At 35.5% G+C, this 20,880-nt stretch overlaps 1 protein-coding gene across 2 annotated transcripts in view; it reads left to right on the top strand.

The window, feature by feature from the left end:
- NLGN4X (neuroligin 4 X-linked) overlaps nucleotides 1–19,605 on the top strand; it is a 171,739-nt gene extending 152,134 nt beyond the window's left edge. For both annotated transcript variants that reach the window (XM_010394352.4, XM_010394351.4), the window contains 3 exons: nucleotides 3,583–3,768; nucleotides 5,668–6,457; nucleotides 14,918–19,605. In XM_010394352.4, the coding sequence (XP_010392654.1) occupies nucleotides 3,583–3,768; nucleotides 5,668–6,457; nucleotides 14,918–15,767 (1,826 nt within the window). In that variant the 3' untranslated portion in view covers nucleotides 15,768–19,605. The remainder of the gene's footprint in view (nucleotides 1–3,582; nucleotides 3,769–5,667; nucleotides 6,458–14,917) is intronic.
- Nucleotides 19,606–20,880: the final 1,275 nt, after the last annotated feature.

The raw sequence follows: 20,880 nt of genomic DNA, 5'->3' as shown, positions 1-20,880 counted from the left end.
GTAAGTTTTGATACTATTTTGAGCCAGTAAGATAATACCAGCTTTCACACATCAAGTCAACCTCATCTGTTTCCATTGGGAAACAGTCCCCCTACATGGGGGTCGTAAGGGAGGGAGAGAGTAAAAGGCACAAAGCAGTGGAGAAACATTCACAGTTGAAATTTATGCTTTCAGCCAGCCATCAAATTGATTTAATATGCATTAGGCCCAGGGGCCAAGATATGAAGACAAAGAATGGACTTTTCCTGCAGTGATGTAATATTGGGTATTACTGTGTGCAAAATGTCAAAGGAAAGTTGCTGTGAATTTTTTTTTTTTTTTAGTAATTTAAAAAGAAAGTGAAAGCAGGTCATAGAAATATTTAAAAAAAATGAAAATTACTGCAAGATTGCAGTTATCTTGGTGATTTTATTTTTCTCTAAGGGTGAAGCTGTAGTTCTCAGATCATTATTTACTATCTTTAACAAAATGGTGTTTAGGGGTTTTTCTCCATTGTCTTTATTTTTTCCTAAATCTGTGTATGTTAAATTGAAATTCTGTTGTTGGGAAAATATAATTTTGATCCTGACCATGTCCACATTAGTGTTTTAATTCAGATCAAGAGTGTATTCCCACAGAAAACCTCAGTACTGTCATCACTCCTTGCACATCGTTTCACATTGCAGAGAGTTCCTTACAGCCTGGACCCTTCCTGGTGAGCCTCAGCGGGAAGATGTCCTGCCCCTTATGCAATATGTCCATGAGAAGTCATTCGTTCAGCCCATGGACCAGACAGTAGTGTGGTCATGGTGAAATAAAGTACATGAAACGTGTACAGTGGACAGGAGGTCCACCTGTTCTCTTTAGACTGACTCTTGAAGTTCTGCCAACTGTGCTAGTGTAGGGATGGCCTCCAACCACTGGACAAGGCTGGAGCTGGACAAAAGTAAACTGTGTGGATTTTATAGGTATATTTCCCTTCTACTTGTCCCTGTGGGTCTCTGCATGACTTTTTAGTAGTAAAGGGGAAATACCACCATTAGTATGTTGGGATTTGTTTAGTATCTCAGTAAGATTTCTGTAGCATATGGGAAAACCAGCTATAAAGATAGAACTAGGGATTTCTTTTTGTCTAAGTGGGATCTAAAGGAGCCTTGTGTGTAGCTTTGTGTCTTCACTGCATTATCAAAGCAGTGCAAGTGACAGCATATAGCTTTTGATTACGTACATTCTTAAAAGTTGCGGAAAAGGAAAATTCCCAGCAATTTCCATTTGTAATCTTTTTCTCCTCAACTGTTGCTATCTAGTAGTTTAAAACTAAAGCATTTTTCTTGAATTCTTTTTGTTCATAGAGTCAGAGAAACATTAAAACAGTTACTTCAGGAACTTCGGTTTAAAGAAGCATTTTTTCTCTTCACTGAAGTAATATAGAAAAAAAACAAAAAACTCTTAGTGTTGTGTATTTCTGGACAAATAGTTACTATTTGCCTGAATTTCTTCAAATAGCTTTGAAGAAATATTTTGATCTGGTACTCAGAGCATGAAAGAAAATATATCCTTTTCAAGAAAAGACAGATTTATGAATTCAGTTTGTGTCATGTGGGGCTGACTCTTTGCCATGGTGATTAGTTTTTAAATTAAGAAAATTTGTTCTTGCAATTAATGAGAATCAGCAGAGAACTGTGGAAAAAACAGAAAAAAAAATCTTCATCTGTTGAACATTAGATATCCATTGACTGCAGTTTTATCCAGTTCCCCTTTTAGTATATTTGGTAAGAATTCAAAATTATGAAGTTCAATCAGCTTTAGCTTGATGCTGCTAGTAGAACTAAAACATGGTTAGGCTCTGAATATTAATTACCACCCTTCTTTAAAGGTTACAACACTCTCTTTATCCAATGGATGTCATAGTTCTGATTGAATAAAGCCTTAATTATAGAATATTGCAGTGAGCTGCAGCAACAAAGCCAGCAAATGGGTTACTCTTTCTTTGACAAGCTTAAACGATAAAAAAGGCATGTGAAAAAGAGAAAAACACATCTGTTAAAAAAATAAATTGAGACAACTATGGATTAATAGCTTATTTTTTCTCCATTGGTATAGAAGAGAAAAAAAAATGTTACTGCCATTCTTGTAACTCTGCGTGCCATTATTAGAGACTTTTTCAATGAAAAAGCTGAATCAAATGCTATTTAGAAATATGCATATGATTTGTATTCTGCTTCCTCCATATTGTGAATACCTTCCTCCCTGTGTATTTTCATTCTTCCTATCAACAAAAAAATTATTACTGCCAGTGCAAAGAGATCTGTTCCCCTTTGCCAAAGCACAGGAAATGTACCACAAGGTCTTTTTATTCCCTAGGGACCTAAGACACCCTTACCAGTCAGGATCATGGAAGTCTTTGTTACCGTAAGTTCAGGTGGTTTATGATAACAGACTCATTTCAAACTGCACAAGACCACAGATCCCCTGAGTCCTGTATCCCTCTTCTAGAAAATTTGTCTGAACTGATAATTAGCTGGAAAAAACCTGCCAAGAGATGTCTTTGTTTTGTCTTTGACAGCTGTCACTGGTGCCTAAATCAGTAATGTCCATCTGAAAACTTCCATATGCTGTAAGGTCTTTCTAATAGACTTCTGACTTTGCACTTGTCTAACAGGAAAAGGTCTATGGGAGTTAAAGAGAGGACTGTGAGTACATCTCAATGTGGCAATTTGAACATAGCAGAAGGTCTTAACTGTGAATGATAGGCAGCAGGGATAACTGCAATGTTTCACCTTGGTTACAAAAAACCAAAATTAATCTCAGTCCTAATCTTATGGTCATTTTGTTCTCAGTTGTAAGACAAGCAGCAAACATGGCATGCTTTGTTTCTAGAATCTGATAACCACAGCACAGGAACAAAAAACAGCAGTGCAATTTCCCTGCAATTTCCAAGGAGAAAGACAAAACGTGATTTGTCCAGATAAAATCTCCCTACCAAAGGCTATATTGCCATGGATTTACCTGCTTTCTTCCTAATAAATATCCTCTGTGAAATTGAAGTGTAATTTTTTTTCCTAGGCTTTTTTGTGTTCCCTTTACTATTTACTTCAGCCCTCTTTCTTCTGTTCCAAGTATGTCTATCCATATCACGAGTACAGTAATTTAAAGAGCTACGTAGTTCAGGACAATTTTGGTAAGAAGTATTTAAATTAATATGCTGGGGGTATTGTTCTCATTCATAGACTGGCTATCTCACGTCTTTGCTCAAAAATTATTTCCTAAGGCTTTATACTCTACTCACATCAGTTATAAATGTTTAAAATCTTCTTTCTGTATTGTTGCACTGTTACAGAAATATTTCAGAAAGGAAATAGTGTTTCTTCATAAATGGGACCTCTGAATTAGGGAAAAACAAACTAAAGCTAAACAGCACACAGAATGAGTTTCTCTGCTTGTGCTGGAGACATTTAACTAGGACCGTGACCTTTAAAAACAAACAAACAAACAAAAAAAGCACAGAAGATGAAAAGATGGGAAGACGTGTTGTAAATATGTAGATACCCTGTAGCTAACTCTGTATCTGGTGAACTAAAATTATGGAGTTTTGCCTTATAGGTTTTTTAAGTACTGGGGACCAAGCTGCAAAAGGCAATTATGGATTGCTTGACCAAATCCAAGCTTTACGATGGATTGAAGAAAATATTGGATCTTTTGGAGGAGACCCGAAGAGAGTTACTATTTTTGGATCTGGGGCAGGAGCTTCCTGTGTCAGTCTGCTGACACTCTCCCACTATTCAGAAGGTAACAACCCTCTAGGCAAAGGACTTTTTTTCTTTTAATGTTAAAATGTAGTGAAAGTGCCAAATGAGGTAGGCTGAATTAGAATTACATGAGGTCTGTAATATTTGTAAAATACCTACTAGCTAGAATTCTGGATTTGTGTTAGTCAACATAAATATATTTATAAGGAAAACTAAATGCTATTACAACATAAATCTCATGCATCAAATGCCTTGGGCAATATACTTTTTCTAGTTTTATCAGCAGATTCCACTGGCTCTTCTATCAAAGAATTTGCCCTAATTAAAATGGAAAAGAGCAGTGACCTTTTTGATTTTTGTACACTCTTGGCTGCACTTCCAACATATATATAGATGTTTTCCTTACTTAGTAAAAACATAACTAAGCCTTACTTAAAACGTTATTTAACTCTCCACAAGTACTGTGTGATCCTATGCAGAGTTATTAAGATTTTGGTAAGTCAGCTGTGGGATTTCTACCCTCAACACCTCACCCTCCAAAAAAAACCCAAACCCAGACCCCAAGAATGTACAGCACCAGTACTGAACCATAAATATCCCTGGTGATAAGACCAAATCTACAAAGACTTGGTAAAAGAAGACAACACCAAAATACCTATTATATTTATAAATCCATGCCATTTCTATCACATTAAACCAGACAAATTTGTAACAGAAAGCTAAGCCCTAGCAAGAAGTTACAGCAGGATGACTGGTAAACACGCCTCATTTTGAAATACATACAATTATGTTTGACAATTCAGTCTTTTGATACAAATAAGATTTCAGTGAATAACTGTTGGCCAAGCCATGCCAAAATCAAGCAGACAGAACCATGAAAAACCTTACTGATCAAATCATTGAAATTTTGTAGTGTGTGCATTCAGTAATAATCTCAAAGGTATATCAACAAAATCCCCACATGCTTTGGTAGCTGTTACTGTCTGACATTTTAAGAACTTGACAGTAGAAACCATGTGCAGAAGATACCCAGTTATTCAGTTTAAATATAAAATAGGCCATTTTTGTGATCTTACCAGAAAAAAAAAAAGGATGGGGCAGATTCACCAGCAAGCTTCCCTCGCCTTTCAGTGCTTTAAACAAAGAAGCTCTTCAGACTGGGTTTTCATTTCTCTTTATATTAGTGTACACAAAACAACCAGAAAGAGCCATTGAATCTCATCTAACTCTCTTGCAAAAAAATTTAAATATATTTTAATTCAAGATATAGGCACGGTTACACACACACACACACAAAATTCAGCATATAGGCAGTGCTAACAGATAGACACAAGAATAATTTAAAAAATTAAATGGTAAATAAAAAATGTCAGAGTAGAAGATTCAAACATATGAAATTGCTTTTAATAGAGCAGATTTTTTCAAGCTAGTATCATGCATTGATTTTGTGAAGAAAATGAGAATGTGTAATTTTAATTTGACCTTTAAACTACTGAAAGGCTCATTTATGAGTGTCATTTACATGTCAAAGAGGATATGATTGCTTTTAGCTGCCAGTCCTTCAAAGAAATTTTCACAGGACTACAAATGTGGTAAAGCCAGAGGACTTCCATCAAGGACACAAGAAAACTGCAGTACAAGAATGAGTTTTGTTCTTGAAAGAGTAACCTGAAACCTTCATGCCTTATGTGTGTGAGCATCAAGAACAGGAGGGATTTTAATTAGTAGCCTATTTGCCATAGCATAAAAAGGGAGCAGTGAGTAGGATTGATGGAAATTGATTTGAAATTTCAGTGTATGCATTCTTTAGGGATTCTGTAATCAAAGCTTTGTTTCCTTAGGAAAAAAATACTTTTCATTTTTTTTTATATATATATATATATTTTTTTTTTTTTTTAATATCTAATTGAATCTGTATTTAAACAATTTGCACCTGCAGGTTTGTTCCAAAAGGCAATCATACAGAGTGGAACAGCCCTGTCCAGCTGGGCAGTGAACTATCAGCCTGCCAAGTACACTCGGATATTGGCAGATAAAGTGGGCTGCGACATGCTGGATACCACTGATTTGGTTGAATGTCTGCGGAATAAGAATTACAAAGAACTCATTCAACAGACTATCACTCCAGCCACGTACCATATTGCCTTTGGGCCTGTGATAGATGGAGATGTGATTCCAGACGACCCTCAGATTCTAATGGAGCAAGGGGAATTCCTTAACTATGATATAATGCTGGGTGTGAATCAAGGGGAAGGTTTAAAATTTGTGGATGGCATTGTAGACAATGAAGATGGTGTTTCTCCCAATGATTTTGACTTCTCTGTCTCCAATTTTGTGGACAATCTATATGGTTATCCAGAAGGGAAGGATACACTGCGAGAGACCATTAAATTCATGTACACCGACTGGGCAGACAAAGAGAACCCCGAAACAAGACGGAAGACCCTGGTTGCTCTTTTTACAGACCACCAGTGGGTTGCTCCAGCTGTTGCCACAGCTGACCTGCATGCCCAGTATGGATCTCCAACATATTTCTATGCATTTTATCACCATTGCCAAAGTGAAATGAAACCCAGCTGGGCTGATTCAGCTCATGGTGATGAAGTCCCTTATGTGTTTGGGATTCCTATGATTGGTCCCACAGAACTCTTCAACTGCAACTTTTCCAAGAATGATGTCATGCTCAGTGCAGTGGTTATGACATACTGGACTAACTTTGCCAAAACTGGGTAAGTGTGACACCCAGCATTCATTTTGTTGATAGCATACTTCTAAAATACTCAGTATCCCATTCCAGTAGCCTCAAAATCTGATTTTGAAGTAGTAGTATAGAAATATTTCTGTTAAGACAGGAGGTAAATGAGGCTTATTCATATTTAATAGATTTTTAATTAGTGTGTTCCCTCAAACTATTTTCTTTAGTAGCTCAGTGAGAATAGTAACACACTTTATTTTTGGTTCAAAAAATAGGACAATTACTAAGACAAAAAACATGTCTCAGAGAAAAGGTGGTTCACTAAGATACTGAAAAATCAGAGGCAACATGTCTGCTACTTGAAGAAGGAACTGTCAGGCAGATAGCACTTATCTGCTACAAAAGAAAGGAAGTTCTTGTTTTTCAGTGACCTTCACAGGGATGACGACTCAGGGAGGAATTAGAACAGAAAGGCAGACACTGGAAATTTTTTTCCCTCTGAGGGCTATAATGGCAATAATAAGTACTTGACTGGAATGAAGAAGAGACTTAGATATAAATTTTTCTTTGAGAAGGTTAAAAATTTAAATTAATTCTGCTTACAAAACAAAATAAAGGCATCAATATTTTGCTGAAATAGAGTTGTAAACATCAAGGAAAGAACCCTCAAAGCAGCTTAATCTGTGAGCAATATTAATAAATTCTGTTCTCTTCCTATAGCATTCCTTTAAAGAGTATTGCAGTGTTTTAATTCAGCAGCAAGGGCTTTTTTGTTAACCTTGAGTCTTCAGTACTGAATTAAAACAAAGATACTTGTGGCACAAAAGGGCTGTAAATCTTTCCACTGAATGTTTAATGGTAGGATTGGGCTCTGGAAACTGCAGCTTTACTGCACTGCAGTGAGCGGTGTGCAGATATATAAAAAAAACCTCAGATGCCTATTTTGAAGCACTCCGAGGATTTAGCAGCCCTTGTAGCCTTCCATGAATCTAAATGATGTTCAAGGGAGAGAGACTTTCCAGTCTTAACAAGAACCTCGAGCATAAATTGAGTAAAAACCAATCAAATGCTTCAGGACAACTTTCAAGGCAAAAAAAGCTTCTGTTGCACTGCATATTAGACAAACAGGTACTTTTGAATGCAGAAACCCCAGAGTTCAGCAACAAAAGTGAATTAACTGTGTAATATTTAGATGTATTTGGCAACAAGAAGTCATCAGTACTGGGATAGGCAAACTTCATGATGAAATCATGGTTTATGGACAGACAGTGATGCATGCTGGCTGTACCACATGCTCAGAGATGATGATACCATCAATTTGTCTTTATTTTGGTAGATGAAATGCCACATATACATAGAGGACTTCAGATGCTTACAAATATACCTCATTGGAATTATTATGGAGATGCAAGATCTCCATGATCTCACTATTGTTTACAATTACTTTATGACTATTCCCTGTAGATTAAGAAGCTGCATTTAAGCAGTTTTTGAGGCTGACAGGAGCTTCTCACAGTCCCAGCTGCCACCATTACTCATAATTTCACTTTCCATCTGTTGCTACTCAAAAGCTAATTTCAGCTGGCTATACCCAGTTCGCTGGTTACAAAGCCATTGTCATGCTACACCTAAAGGCAAAACAGGTGTTTTGGGAGAGGCATTAGTAATTTCTGAAACTTTCCCATTGCTGATGAGACAGGAATGGTGTATATATTCTATTACAGACTCACTCCCTTACAGGCAGTCTGAAAGATGTGTCTTTAGAAATGACCTCTAGCTGTAAAATTTCAGTTTTCAAAGGAAAGGAAAAGAGCAACACAATACGTATTACCTTGATGGGGTCTTTTCTTTCTTTGTGTGAACGATTAATTGTTCTGAATAGTACAATAGAATACTTGGAGGTAAATAGTATTTTAAGATTATATTTGTTCTGCACCTCTGGTTCCTCAAACAGAAAGGCAAAGGTTGTAGCACCTCGAGCCTAGAGCAACAGGGGCTCTCTGGGGTAACTGTGCTCTGCTCTACTCACTCACTTACAATCTGAAATCCCTGTACACACTCAGGTCCTTCAACTCTCAAGATGACTGATTCAGTTCAAGACTGCTTTGTTTTTGCTCTGCTTTGGTTTATTCCCCTCCCTGTTTTTTAATGATCATTTCCCATCCTTATTAGGATATAACTTGTCTTGCTTTGTGTTTGTACCCATGGCAACACATGAAAAATCTTTTAACTGAAAGATTTTATTATTTCACATTTCTCTTTAGGTAAGCCTTGAACATTAAAACTGCAGATATATTTATTTATTTTTAATGTCTTTGAGTCTTTTCCAATTTCGATGACTCTCTCACAGAGGCTGCATCCAGGTACTTACTGCATAATTATGGCTCAGGTGGTGCATCATTCAGATGGACTGTGCTAGGCTTTTAATGACAGGCCATCCGTTGCTAAAAAAGACACATTGTTTAATGGGCCTACTGCCAAGGCTGGGTTTGGAGGGCAGGTCAATCTTGTAAAATCAGCAGGTGAAAGATACAACACAGGGCACAGTGCTTTTATTGTGCTTAACTCTGAAGTCGATTACTGCAGCTAGCAAATAGGAAGTGACAATTAAAGTGTTTAATGGCAACTGGTTTGTGCTTGAAATGAAAGCTGGAAGCCGCATTTTGCTAATCCTCCATTCTCTATCTAGCTATGACTCTTTTTTTTATTATGGTAATTATTATTATTATTATTATTATTATTAAGAGTCTTTCCTTTGGCCTTTTCAAAACTGTGTTTCTAACGTGCCTTAGAAATAGGAAAACAATTTGGTATAGAGTAAGTTTGAGATACTACATTTGGGATACAAAAATGACATGAAAATACAGTTTTTAATTCCACTATGCACAGAATTATATGTGAGAGCTTCATCAAGAGGTGCACTTGGAGCACCTAACTGCTATCCTGTGGTGCTATCCTAACTGTAATGGTAATTTTATATGCCAAGTGTTCTGTTTGTTAGGGCCACGTTATCTCCTTTGCAGACACATCAGCAGGGGAAGAGTGAACAATGTGAGGGGTTGTGTGCCAGTCCTTCATAGATACTGTGGCATCTATGTTCTTGTGAAGAAGGATGTGAAGTTTCACACAGTAGATTCAAAGCCTGCTCTCATTAGAGTTATCTATCTATCTAAAAATTGCCCTGTTTTTGAGGAATTACAGTACTCTACTCTTGCTCCCATTCATCCAGCTCTGCCTGTGTTGATATTGGGAAAGTTAAAGATCTAAAGGATATATCCTTGTTTCCTTTGTATTTCAGATAAATACTCCAGAATTATTTTGCTTCCATGGATTCTGAAGCACAAACCTAACTGAGTTATTAAGAATGTCTGTGTTTTATAGTCAGCTGGGTTCTCTAATAGAAGACATGATTAAACTTGCAATTATTAAAGTGTAGTTTCAAATCAATTCTCAGTGAACTCTTTGATGAGGCTGTTGCACTTCTTTTTGATGGTTTTTTTTTTTTTGTCTGAAGAAATAACTCTCTCCAATGGCAAATCTGTGTTAGTCAAACAAAACAGTGTAGTTATGGTTTGTGTTCCTTAGTACTTATAAGGAGTCTTCAGCTGTTGTCCTTAGCTGACTGGGAGCAGGGAAGCAGTGGGATCTGGTGATAATTGAGGAAAGGAGGTAAGGGAAAATATGCCTGTGTACCAGTCCTTCAAGCAGGAATGGCTGTGCCGTTATTCGTATTGTGACAGCATGAAAAGAATCAACAGAAGGATGAAGAAAAGCCAGTTTTTCTCTCTCTTCCATTTTCTTTTCATCATATGGAGAAAAGAGTACTACTGAAAGAAAATAAAGTATCTAGAGGCCTTTCAGAGTCTTGGAGACAAAGATTATGTAACTGTGAAGACATTTTGCTCTCCATTGAAGTTAGAGAAGGATAGAAAAATTATAACACTTCAAGTGCATTAATGTAACAGTTCCATTGTCCTGAGTGATAGTCAATGCTGTGGCAGAAGTAGTTAAGACACAAATGGTATTTTACCATCTGATATGGAATTTGGGATATGAGAAAACTTCTTAATTCATCATTCTTCCCATGAAAATATCATCACATATGAAACACCCAGTTCCTTCATTTGCCCTCCAGGTCAGTTACTAATCTCCCTTGTGAACAGGAGTGTGTGTTGCTCTTCAGTCAATATCCATTGCAGGCATATTTACTTTATATCACCCGAGAAAAAACTGATGCTTTGATTTTACACCTCTAGCTCATGAGGTGTGAATTGAATGACAATATACAGCAACATCTTAAGTTGTGCAAAATTGGTGCAGACAAAGTTGGAGGAAAAAAGTGACAGGTGAGATGGGATTATTCTGCACATAAACAAAAATATACCTTAGGTAAGATATGGTCTTCTGTCGTACGGAAAAATAAGTTCAGGCATTTCGTGATGGGGACGTTTTTTGATGTAGAAGCTGTTTGAATTCTAAAGGTGGTAAAAATAAGTAATGAGAGAGCAAAATAAATAATAATAATCATCAATCTTGTTATAGCAGTAAGATCAAGAAAAAAAACAAACCTCTCTACCAAGTGGCAAATTGGGAAACGAGAAATCTTCTCCCTATGAGAGCCCATACTGTAAGAAGTACAGAACTGGAAATATATTGTTCAGATTATACTGTTATCATCATGATTGTAGTGGGTATTTAAAGGAAGGTTTCCTAGCAGCTATTTTTATGAAATTACACAATTGAGACTCAAGAACATCTAGAAACACAAAGGGGTTGTGAGAGTCTTAAAAAGCAAGAGAAAAATTGAAATTCAAGTAGCAGATCAAGAATTTTGTTGAACAGATGATTTGATAGGAGAAATGATTGTCTGTACATCTATGTTTTATTCCTACCAATAAAAATGGAAAATGGTTCATAGTAGGATAAGCTGCCCAACTACCCAAGAAAAAAACTTCACAAGTTGTAATCTTATGAATTTTCTGCAGTATACATAGCTGTATGGCCAAGGAAAGTAAAAATTCTCTTGTTTATGTCTACTGAATATTTTTCACAAATGATCATTAGTCTATAAAACCAAGCTCCAAGGCCACTATCAGATCCTTTATTTAGGACTGGACTTAGTTATTCCCCTTTTTTGTAAACAAAAAAAAAAATAGTATAGATATCTATCTTCCAAATTCAGAATGTTCAGACCATTTTATTCATTTTTTAAGTGATCAGCCCTAGAATTGATGTCAGTTGCAGAGCTCTGATATCCTCAGCAAAGAAATTACTTGTCTGTAGGGCTAGCTGATTTTTTCCTGTTTCTTGTTTCGATGGACAACTTCATGCCCACACACAGCCATGTAAACAAATATTCAAATACAATCCCAGACTCAGGTAATGTTATTTTCTCTCTTGTGTTTGGGGGAGGCGGCAGCATAATTGGCTGCTCCTAATAAATACAGTTAAAAATGACAGATGGAGGTAGAGGATGAAAGGGAGGGAAAGGGAGGCAGATATTTACTTGTTTTCTAGGCTTTTTGTAGGGGAAGGGAATGACATGATAGAAAATGGTAAGGCTGGAAGGGACCACAGTGAGAATGCCAATTTGTTATTTGCTAAAATAGTCATCTGATGTAATTTTTATAGGACCACTAAAAATTTTAAAAGTGCATGTCCATTTTGGCTGCTTTCTAAAATTAGTGTTCAGCTTCTTCATCTCCTATACTGTGTATCAACTGCAACTGGTTTACAAGAGCTAACTTAAGGAATCAGTTCTCTATAGGACCATTCCCAGAGTTTTTTTGTGATATGAATAAGAACAGCAAGGGGGAATGACACAAGATTTTGTGCTAGAACTCTTGCAGTATTTTCTGAGAAGAAAAATGTTTTACATTTTGATAACCTTGTTGATTTTTAATTTGCCTTAGAATTTATATACTGAGCCCCAAAGTTCTGTCAAAGTAAATATATTGAATTGGACCAGTATCTTTGCGTTTAGATTTTCCAGATCTTTCAGTCTGTTCCTTAATAACAAAAGAAATAGCTTTATTTCCTTCTTCAGTGCATGTTAGAATCCCTCAAAGTAGCAGCATACATCTGTTTCTGTACTGCTTGGAAGGGAATATTACTCCTCTAGTTTGAACTGGGATGAACAATCACCAATCAATTATCTTTTTTTTTCCAAACTAACACAATTTGGCTGTGTTGAAAGAAAAAGAGAAAGAGAGAGAGAAAGTGAGAAAGCAAGAAAGCAAGAAAGAAAGAGAGAGAGAGAAAGAAAGAAAGAGAAAGAAAAAGAAAGAGAAATAGAGAAAGAAAGAGAAAGGAAAGAGAGAGAGAGAAAGAAAGAAAGAAAGAAAACAAGAAAGAGAGAAAGAAAGACAAAAAGAAAGAGAGAAAGAAAGAGAGAAAGAAAGAGAAAGAGAAAGAGAGAAAGAGAAAGAAAGAAAGAAAAAGAAAGAAAGAAAGAAAGAAAGAAAGAAAGAAAAAGAAAGAAAGAAGGAGAAAGAAAGAAAGAGAAAGAAAGAAAGAAAGAAAAAGAAAGAAAAAGAAAGAAAAAGAAAGAAAGAAAGAAAGAGAAAGAAAGAAAGAGAAAAAGAAAGAAAAAGAAAGAAAGAAAGAGAAAGAAAGAAAGAGAAAGAAAGAAAAAGAAAGAAAGAAAGAAAGAAAAAGAAAGAAAGAAAGAAAGAAAAAAAGAAAAAGAAAGAAAGAAAGAAAGAAGGAAGGAAGGAAAGAAGGAAGGAATGATAACAGTTTCAGAACCCCTAGTTTGTATTTTATATATCTTATTGAAATGGGAAGGGTTAGATATATTTGAATATTTAAAAAAAATTCAGCACACTAAACCACCCCAAAAACCCCAAACACTAAAACCACAAGCATTAGTAAGTCAAAATACCCAAATTATATAGAAAAAGAATTCTTCTCTTAAAAAAGAGGTAAGATAAATTCTTTCAGGTAAAAAAGAATACAGGAATCATAAGATTATTAAACTCAAATTACCTGTCTCATTTAAAAACTAAGAAATAGGTCTTTATGTACAGAAAAGGAATGCTAAAGTAGGCTATCGAGTTCGTGGGCTTTAGAAAATGGAAAAAGAAAACAGGTGCATTAAAATCTGTTCTGATGGGGTTTGGAATTCCCAGAATACACATAACTGTATATTGGAAGAAAAGGAAAATATTAGAATTGTTTTCACAGGAAATAAACTAATGCATACAAATGAATGAAAAGGAGAATGCAAAGTTCTGCGCAAGAAATAAATAATGTAATGCACAGGAAATAAATAATGTACTCTCAGTATTATATATCACAAAGTCCCAGAAAATACTCATTGCTAGAACAGAAGATTCAAACTCATGTGCAACATACTATTAAACTTAGTATTAGCAATTTTAACTTCCTTAAATATTTATTTAAGTTTTACTAAAATTATATGGATGTGCATACATTAACCATATCTAAATGCTCTTTGTGGCATTGGTTTGTGTCATGGATTAGCAAAGCATAGTCCCAGAAGTGAACAGTAATGAGTATTTTGGACCAAACCACTACCGTTTGTCTTTATTCTGAACCTGTAAGAAAAAACAAATATTTGGCTTACCAATTTTGAAATTATCTCTGACTTGTGTACTACTGTTATGTCTATTACTACTACTTAAGTAGTACAAAACTTGTTGATCTCAGTTAATATGTTTCTCATCTCTATATAGTGGGTCACAGTTAAGGCTCATTGTCCTATGGCCATCAAACACAGTACTTCTTAGCAATGATCACATGGATCTTTCAAATAGTCATCTGCTAGCGGAAATGATGGAAAGATTTGTGACACAAAGGTTTCAAAGGTTTTCTCCCCGAGTGGATATCTAGATGCAGGAGGACTAATAGCTCAGTGAAGGAACACAAAGAGAAATAGTTCCCACGTACATGTATCAGGCCTGCTACTTCAAGTTTTGAAGTTTTGGTTTTTTTCTTGTAATATACACGGCGAGTGTAATTTTGTGTGTTCACAAGGACTTCCAATATCGCCATTGGGTTTAGATGCCCATATTTACTACTTACAGCAGTGGAAGTAGTGGTGCCTTAAATGAGAAAGTTAGTATCAAACCTGGAGAAGAGTTGAACCTACATATTTACTATGGGAAGAGGCAATTAGTACCTCTCTAAGACAGCGTGTTTCTAAGACTTACTCCTCGGAGTATGGTATTGAATCACAGAACTTCAGATGACCTTTTGGGAGCAGAAACACTATGCTTTCTGCATTTTCATGTAAAAAAATATTATAGTACCTAAGATGCACTGTACAGTAATTTTCTTTTGATTATTTATTAACCACTGTTCTTCAGGTAGGGAGGGCTTTTTAGCTTCTACTTTTAGGTTACTGTAAGTATTGGGTAAACTATTAACTATAGGACAGAGAGAGTTTGGTGGTTTTTTTCTTTTGTTTTGTCTTCGTTTTTTTGTGGGAAGGTTAATGACTATAATATTGTCTGTTTTCATTTTTTTTTAGAGATCCAAACCAGCCTGTTCCACAGGACACAAAGTTCATCCACACAAAACCCAACCGCTTTGAAGAAGTGGCCTGGTCAAAATACAATCCTAAAGACCAACTTTATTTACATATTGGCCTGAAACCCCGAGTTCGTGATCACTATCGAGCAACAAAAGTTGCGTTCTGGTTGGAGCTCGTACCACACCTTCACAACCTGAATGAAATATTTCAGTATGTTTCCACAACAACTAAAGTCCCCCCTCCTGACATGACCTCCTTTCCATATGTGACCCGACGTTCTCCTGGTAAATTATGGCCAGCCACCAAACGCCCAGCAATGACACCTGCCAACAATCCCAAACATTCAAAAGACACCCATAAAACAGCTCCAGAGGATACAACAGTTCTGATAGAAAACAAGCGAGATTACTCCACGGAGCTGAGTGTCACCATTGCTGTGGGGGCCTCCTTGCTGTTCCTCAACATTTTAGCTTTTGCTGCATTATATTACAAGAAGGACAAGCGGCGTCATGAGACTCACAGGCGCCCCAGCCCCCAGAGGAACACCACCAATGACATAGCACACATACAAAATGAAGAGATCATGTCCTTGCAGATGAAGCAGCTAGAACATGACCACGAGTGTGAATCGCTGCAGGCCCATGACACACTGAGACTCACCTGTCCACCTGACTACACGCTCACTTTGAGAAGGTCTCCAGATGACATCCCGCTAATGACACCCAACACCATAACCATGATTCCAAATACATTAACAGGAATGCAGCCTTTGCATACTTTCAACACCTTCAGTGGAGGACAAAACAGTACAAATTTGCCCCATGGACATTCAACCACTAGGGTATAGCTCAGCCCTTCCCCATCTACCCTCACAAGCCACTTGGAAGAAAGAAAAAAAGAAAAAAAAAAAAAAAAAAAAAAAAAAAGAAGAGGAAAAAGTTATCTACCATCCCTTGAATACCTTGTCAAAATCTAAAGTAAAAATAAGTAAAAGAGAAGGACAGTCATTATTTTCTTACTGATCCTTCCCACAGAAACTCACTGATGTTAAAGATCAACTACAAACCCTGTGAAATGTGAAAAGTGTACATTGCTGTTACGATACTGCTTTAAGATCTCAGCCACTTTGATTGAAAGTTAAGGCCAGAAGAAGTCATTTAAAATGGTGTTTTAAGTGTAACAAGCAAAGCAGAATCTTCTGGAACATAAAGCCAGTGACTGTACAGGTGTTTCGGTTTGGGGTTTTTTTTTAATAAATAAAATTATAAAAAAGATTCTTTATGTGCCATACCATGAATGGCCGTTGATAAAACAAAGACATCACCATGGGCTTTTACCCAGCATATGAAGCTGTAATTCAGATGGGGAAAATAGAATTTTATTATTAAAAACAAAAATGAAAAAAAAAAAAAAAAGAGGAGGACTGACTATGCAGTAAAACACGTATAGTTCTGTGCAAAGAGATGACTTGCCAGCCTGAACTATATTTAAAGAAACTTTGTAAAAATGTACATAGCTGTGAGTTTAAAAACAAACAAAAAAGAAGCAGCTTTTATTGATGTTTTCAGTTTGAAAAGAGCTTTTAGAAAGATTGTGCATTCGATTGTGACCTATGTGTATATACATTAGTCATATGACCTCTGTTTCCTCCAAGACCAAAGGAGGAATTTCTTCTTAATTACTAGTGGTTAACAAAAACCATGAGTTTTTTCTAACATGTTTCATTTATATGAGGCCATGGTGTCATGCAGAGGATACAGTTGTCTGTGTGACCTGCGTATTTTCTCTTACAGGTTACACTAGTGCATGTTAAAGTATTCATAGGAGATTGTTGTTCTTTTCTGAAACATTTTTTCTATAATTTAATTTTGTGTTAGCCTTTGTTAAATTCCAACACAGCAATGGATTGGAAAACAAAGAGAAAAAATACAAAAGAAAATAATTACTATTTAAGCTTGTTGAACTGAACCAAGAAACATCCAATAATATATATTTGGAGTTCAGTTTGTAGTTCTTGGTTATTGTGATACATTCGGAAGAGTTTTGTGCCCTGACAAAAGCAACGAAAGCCTGTGTTTTGGTCAGCCTTCTTTGGGGAAAACTAGCTCTATATTCACCAGCAGTTGCAGAGGAATCTCAGCTGAGAAAGCACCTCCTTAATATTGCTAAACAAAATAAAACTACAATTTGAAAGTTGGGAAATGCAGGGTTGGTTGGCTGGCTGTTTTTCAAACTGTTCAGAGTGATGAGTGTGTAAAGAACTTCTCAGCCCAGTATCTTGTTTTGCGCTTGAGAGTGTATCTGTCAGAAAATTCTTATTTGCTGATTCATTGCACAGCAGTCCCATAGTCAGTGAGCATTATGGAGACAGAAGCAGAGAAATCATCAGCTGTTCTGCATTTGAACAATATTGAAAATCCCAGAGAGTATCACTCTCAGGAAAGGCAAAATTATTAGCTGATTATTCCCTTCTGCCTTTCCCTCACTAGAAAAAGAGGGGCCAAGCAGAGCTATCAAAGTAACCTAGGAGTTTGATTCAAACAACTGATTTGAATGTGAAAAGCTAGAAAACAGTTTTTGCAGATGAAGATTGCTTTATATTTTGTCTTTGAAAGTTATTCCATCATCGAGAGATAGTAACCAAAGATCTTTGAACAAATTGGTCTGCACTTGAACGTGATTATCCCAGATGTATTTTCTATTATTAATTCACAACTAAACTGCATTGATATCATATTTCCCATAAAGATTAACACAAGATGCCTTGTACTTCTTTTTGTTTTCTACACTTTTTGTTTTCTAATAAAATACCTTGAAATAGTCACCCCTACAAATAAAATCAAAGACAAGGTGATTCACTGAGGTCTATTCATCTGCACAACTCTTTGTTGTAGCAGGCAGTAAAGCAAATTCTGAAGGAAAGAAATAAAAAGTAAATGACATGATAAAAATGCAACATGTGGCTGATACAATCCTTTATCTGCAGTAAATGTGCTATAAATCTGACCTGGGAGCTCAGGTTGGAATGAGATGAAGCAGCAACCCCAAAGTACCACTAGTAGAAAATGGAAAATTGTTTTGTTTTTTTCACTGATCCATCAAGTAATATATTAATGCTGACTCTATACCAGGCCACTTCCACCAGCTATGTAATGCCTCAGCTGAGATGCAGCAGTTCATAACTCTTAGAAAAAGGTTTAAAAAAAAAGTAAAAAAAAAAAAAGTAAAAAAATAAAGGTAATGGTGCTTGGCATCATAATCAGTTGGGTATGTTTGTAATGTGAATTACAGTATTTGTTTAGTACTTCCAATTGTCTTCTGCTAGCAATATGTACAGTACTGTGTCAGGCTTGTGACATTTGGGTAAAAAAAGTTCCTGTAAGTGAATGACTTTAGCTTTTAAAAGTAATTACAATCAAGTTGATTTAATAATTTGATACATCTGGACTGATGTATGATTTATAGAGGGAACAGATTTATAGGGTCTTCATAGAATTCTATAATAATGATATCAAAATATACTTTGAAACTGTAAAAGAAAAACAAAAGTACTTTCCCAGGCTTATATTCTTGTCCTTAAGAGGCACACAGGGTTCAATGGTTTCTTCTGTTATTGTTTTGCAATTTTTTGGTTTTTTTGCCTTAAGTAATGATAGAAGATATATATGGCTGGACACATATGTATAAACTTTTCAGCAGCATTTTTAATAATAAAATATCACAGTATTTTCTAATGCTTTGTGCAAATAACTACGTGTTCATCCTTTTGTGTAGAAAGTCTTTCAGAGGTGTGTTTTCTGCCCCATCTCCATTTCATTATCTAATGTAAACAATGCCTTGATACTCAGTATAAAAATATTAAAGTAACAGAGGTTGCACTTTTAAGTTAGCATTGAGTTTTCATGGCTGTTGTAGTTCTATAAGCCTGCCAGTAAAAGAAAAGCAACTCAGACAATGAAGATATAAGAGAATACGCTCCATATATGTATTACCTGTATACAATGCAATTCCCATTGAAACAATGGTTTAATTGTTTTGTTAGTATTTTCTGAGGCACTGAAAAAAAAGCTGGGTAAGCAGTTTCCCCTATTCATGTACAGCTTAGCAGCTGAAAAACGCTAAAAAACATATCTTCCAAATTAGGGATCAAAATAATGCAGATAAATCTATGATTTATGTCATGCTCCATGAGTCAATAGACTTTACTTTTATATTTTAAATTTAGATAAACAATGAGTTTTGTGAGAAAAAAAAATATGTAAGAGTAGCAACATATGTTACTCATATGTATTTAAGGTATTTACACATATTGCAAGGATGTTAATGTCATTCTTCCTTCAAAGGCTGAGTAAGTAAATAGTTTGTTCTTTTATGATGTTAGATTCTGTTTATCAACCAGGTTTCCTTTCACTGGAAAGGTACGTAGACACTTTAGTAATTTGAGCTGGGTATTGTTTTGTTTCTGTAACTATTCTGCTGAATAGAGGTACTAACAATAATATTTGACAAATTTTGAGCATATTAGTGAAAAGTAAAGTCTGAATTATTCATATCAAAATTTTTGATATGAAGAATCAAGCTTCTGAAATAGAAATATGCGCCTACTGACCTAATCAAGCATATTGAATTTTGAATATTGAACTTGTATATAATGCTTTTGCAAATAAACTCCAGATTTAGAGTTGTTCAGCAAATATGTTTAATTACAGGTACACTTCAAAATTCCACAACTTGCTCTGAGAAAATTCATACACACAAAAAGGGGTTACAATTGTGTCATTTCTGTGAATTGTTCACCATAAATTTCTGGGTGAACTCAGTAAATTAGCTTCTTTTCAGCTAATCAGTTTCACATTTTAAAAAAAGGAACATCTTCAGAACTTTGTTCATGCTAACTTAATACTGTGTTATTTTATTTCTTTACTATCTGAAATATAAATATGCAGATTAGTATGTTCCTATTTTGGCTTTGCTAAGAGTATTACAATTTAATGGTATTTAATATCACATAAAAATCATATGAAATAATACCATGACAATTATGTGCTTGTCTCAGATTTGTGGTTTTACATTTGTATTATTTAATTATTGTCAACTGTTTCTCATATTTTCATCTACAGCTGTTTGGCATCGCAAACCTCATCAGCCTGAATCTCTCCAGAGGCCATTAGCAGCTGGTAAAAACTGGGATTATTATCCCACCAGAAATTATGATATTATATATTTAATATCATAATATTTTAAAAGCTTCTCAACACATCAAAATAGCCTGAAAAGTAAGATAGTAACCTCTTAAAGTAAACAAAAAATAAAGAAGGGGTTTGGAAATGTCTAAACATCTTGTTTGAGCTGTAGCATAATAAATAATATTTCACTTTTGGATGAAGTTTTGATTCAAGCCATTTTGTTTGGTGTTCCACAGTGGGTGCTAAGGTCCTCACTGTGTGTTCTAAAAGTTAAATTATGTTTTCATGAAGTTATGTTTTCTTAGTCTTTTGCAGAGTACCCAATTTATTTCATCCAATTTTTACCCATGTAAAGAAAACCAGATCACTCAGGGATGACTTAGACACAATCCAGTCACAAAGTCCAAACCAGAGAAGGAGTTTTGTCATAAGCCAAGTGAACAGCAGCTCCCCTAAGACACAGTAGTAATTAAAGAGAATATGCAGTAATATCCCAACAATTCAAATGTAAAATAAACATCTAATAAATAAGGTAAGTTCCATTGTTATCAAAGGAAAGTTTACAAATTTTTGCAATACCTACATTTTCCTAACTTCACTTTCCACCCCTTCTCCACATAAAATAACAAAATCTTTTCAGACAGTATTTTCTGGAATATCCATATACATAAGTGAGAAACGAAAGAGATGACCTCTTCTTGTTTTCCCTTCTACATAAAAATCCTCAAGTGCTGAAAGCACAAAATATTCCTCCTCTAGTGCCTTTTATCAAGG

The sequence above is a fragment of the Corvus cornix genome, chromosome 1 (assembly GCF_000738735.6).
Source record: "Corvus cornix cornix isolate S_Up_H32 chromosome 1, ASM73873v5, whole genome shotgun sequence".
Taxonomy (NCBI): Eukaryota; Metazoa; Chordata; class Aves; order Passeriformes; family Corvidae; genus Corvus; species Corvus cornix.
This window is presented reverse-complemented; position numbering and strand designations above follow the sequence as displayed.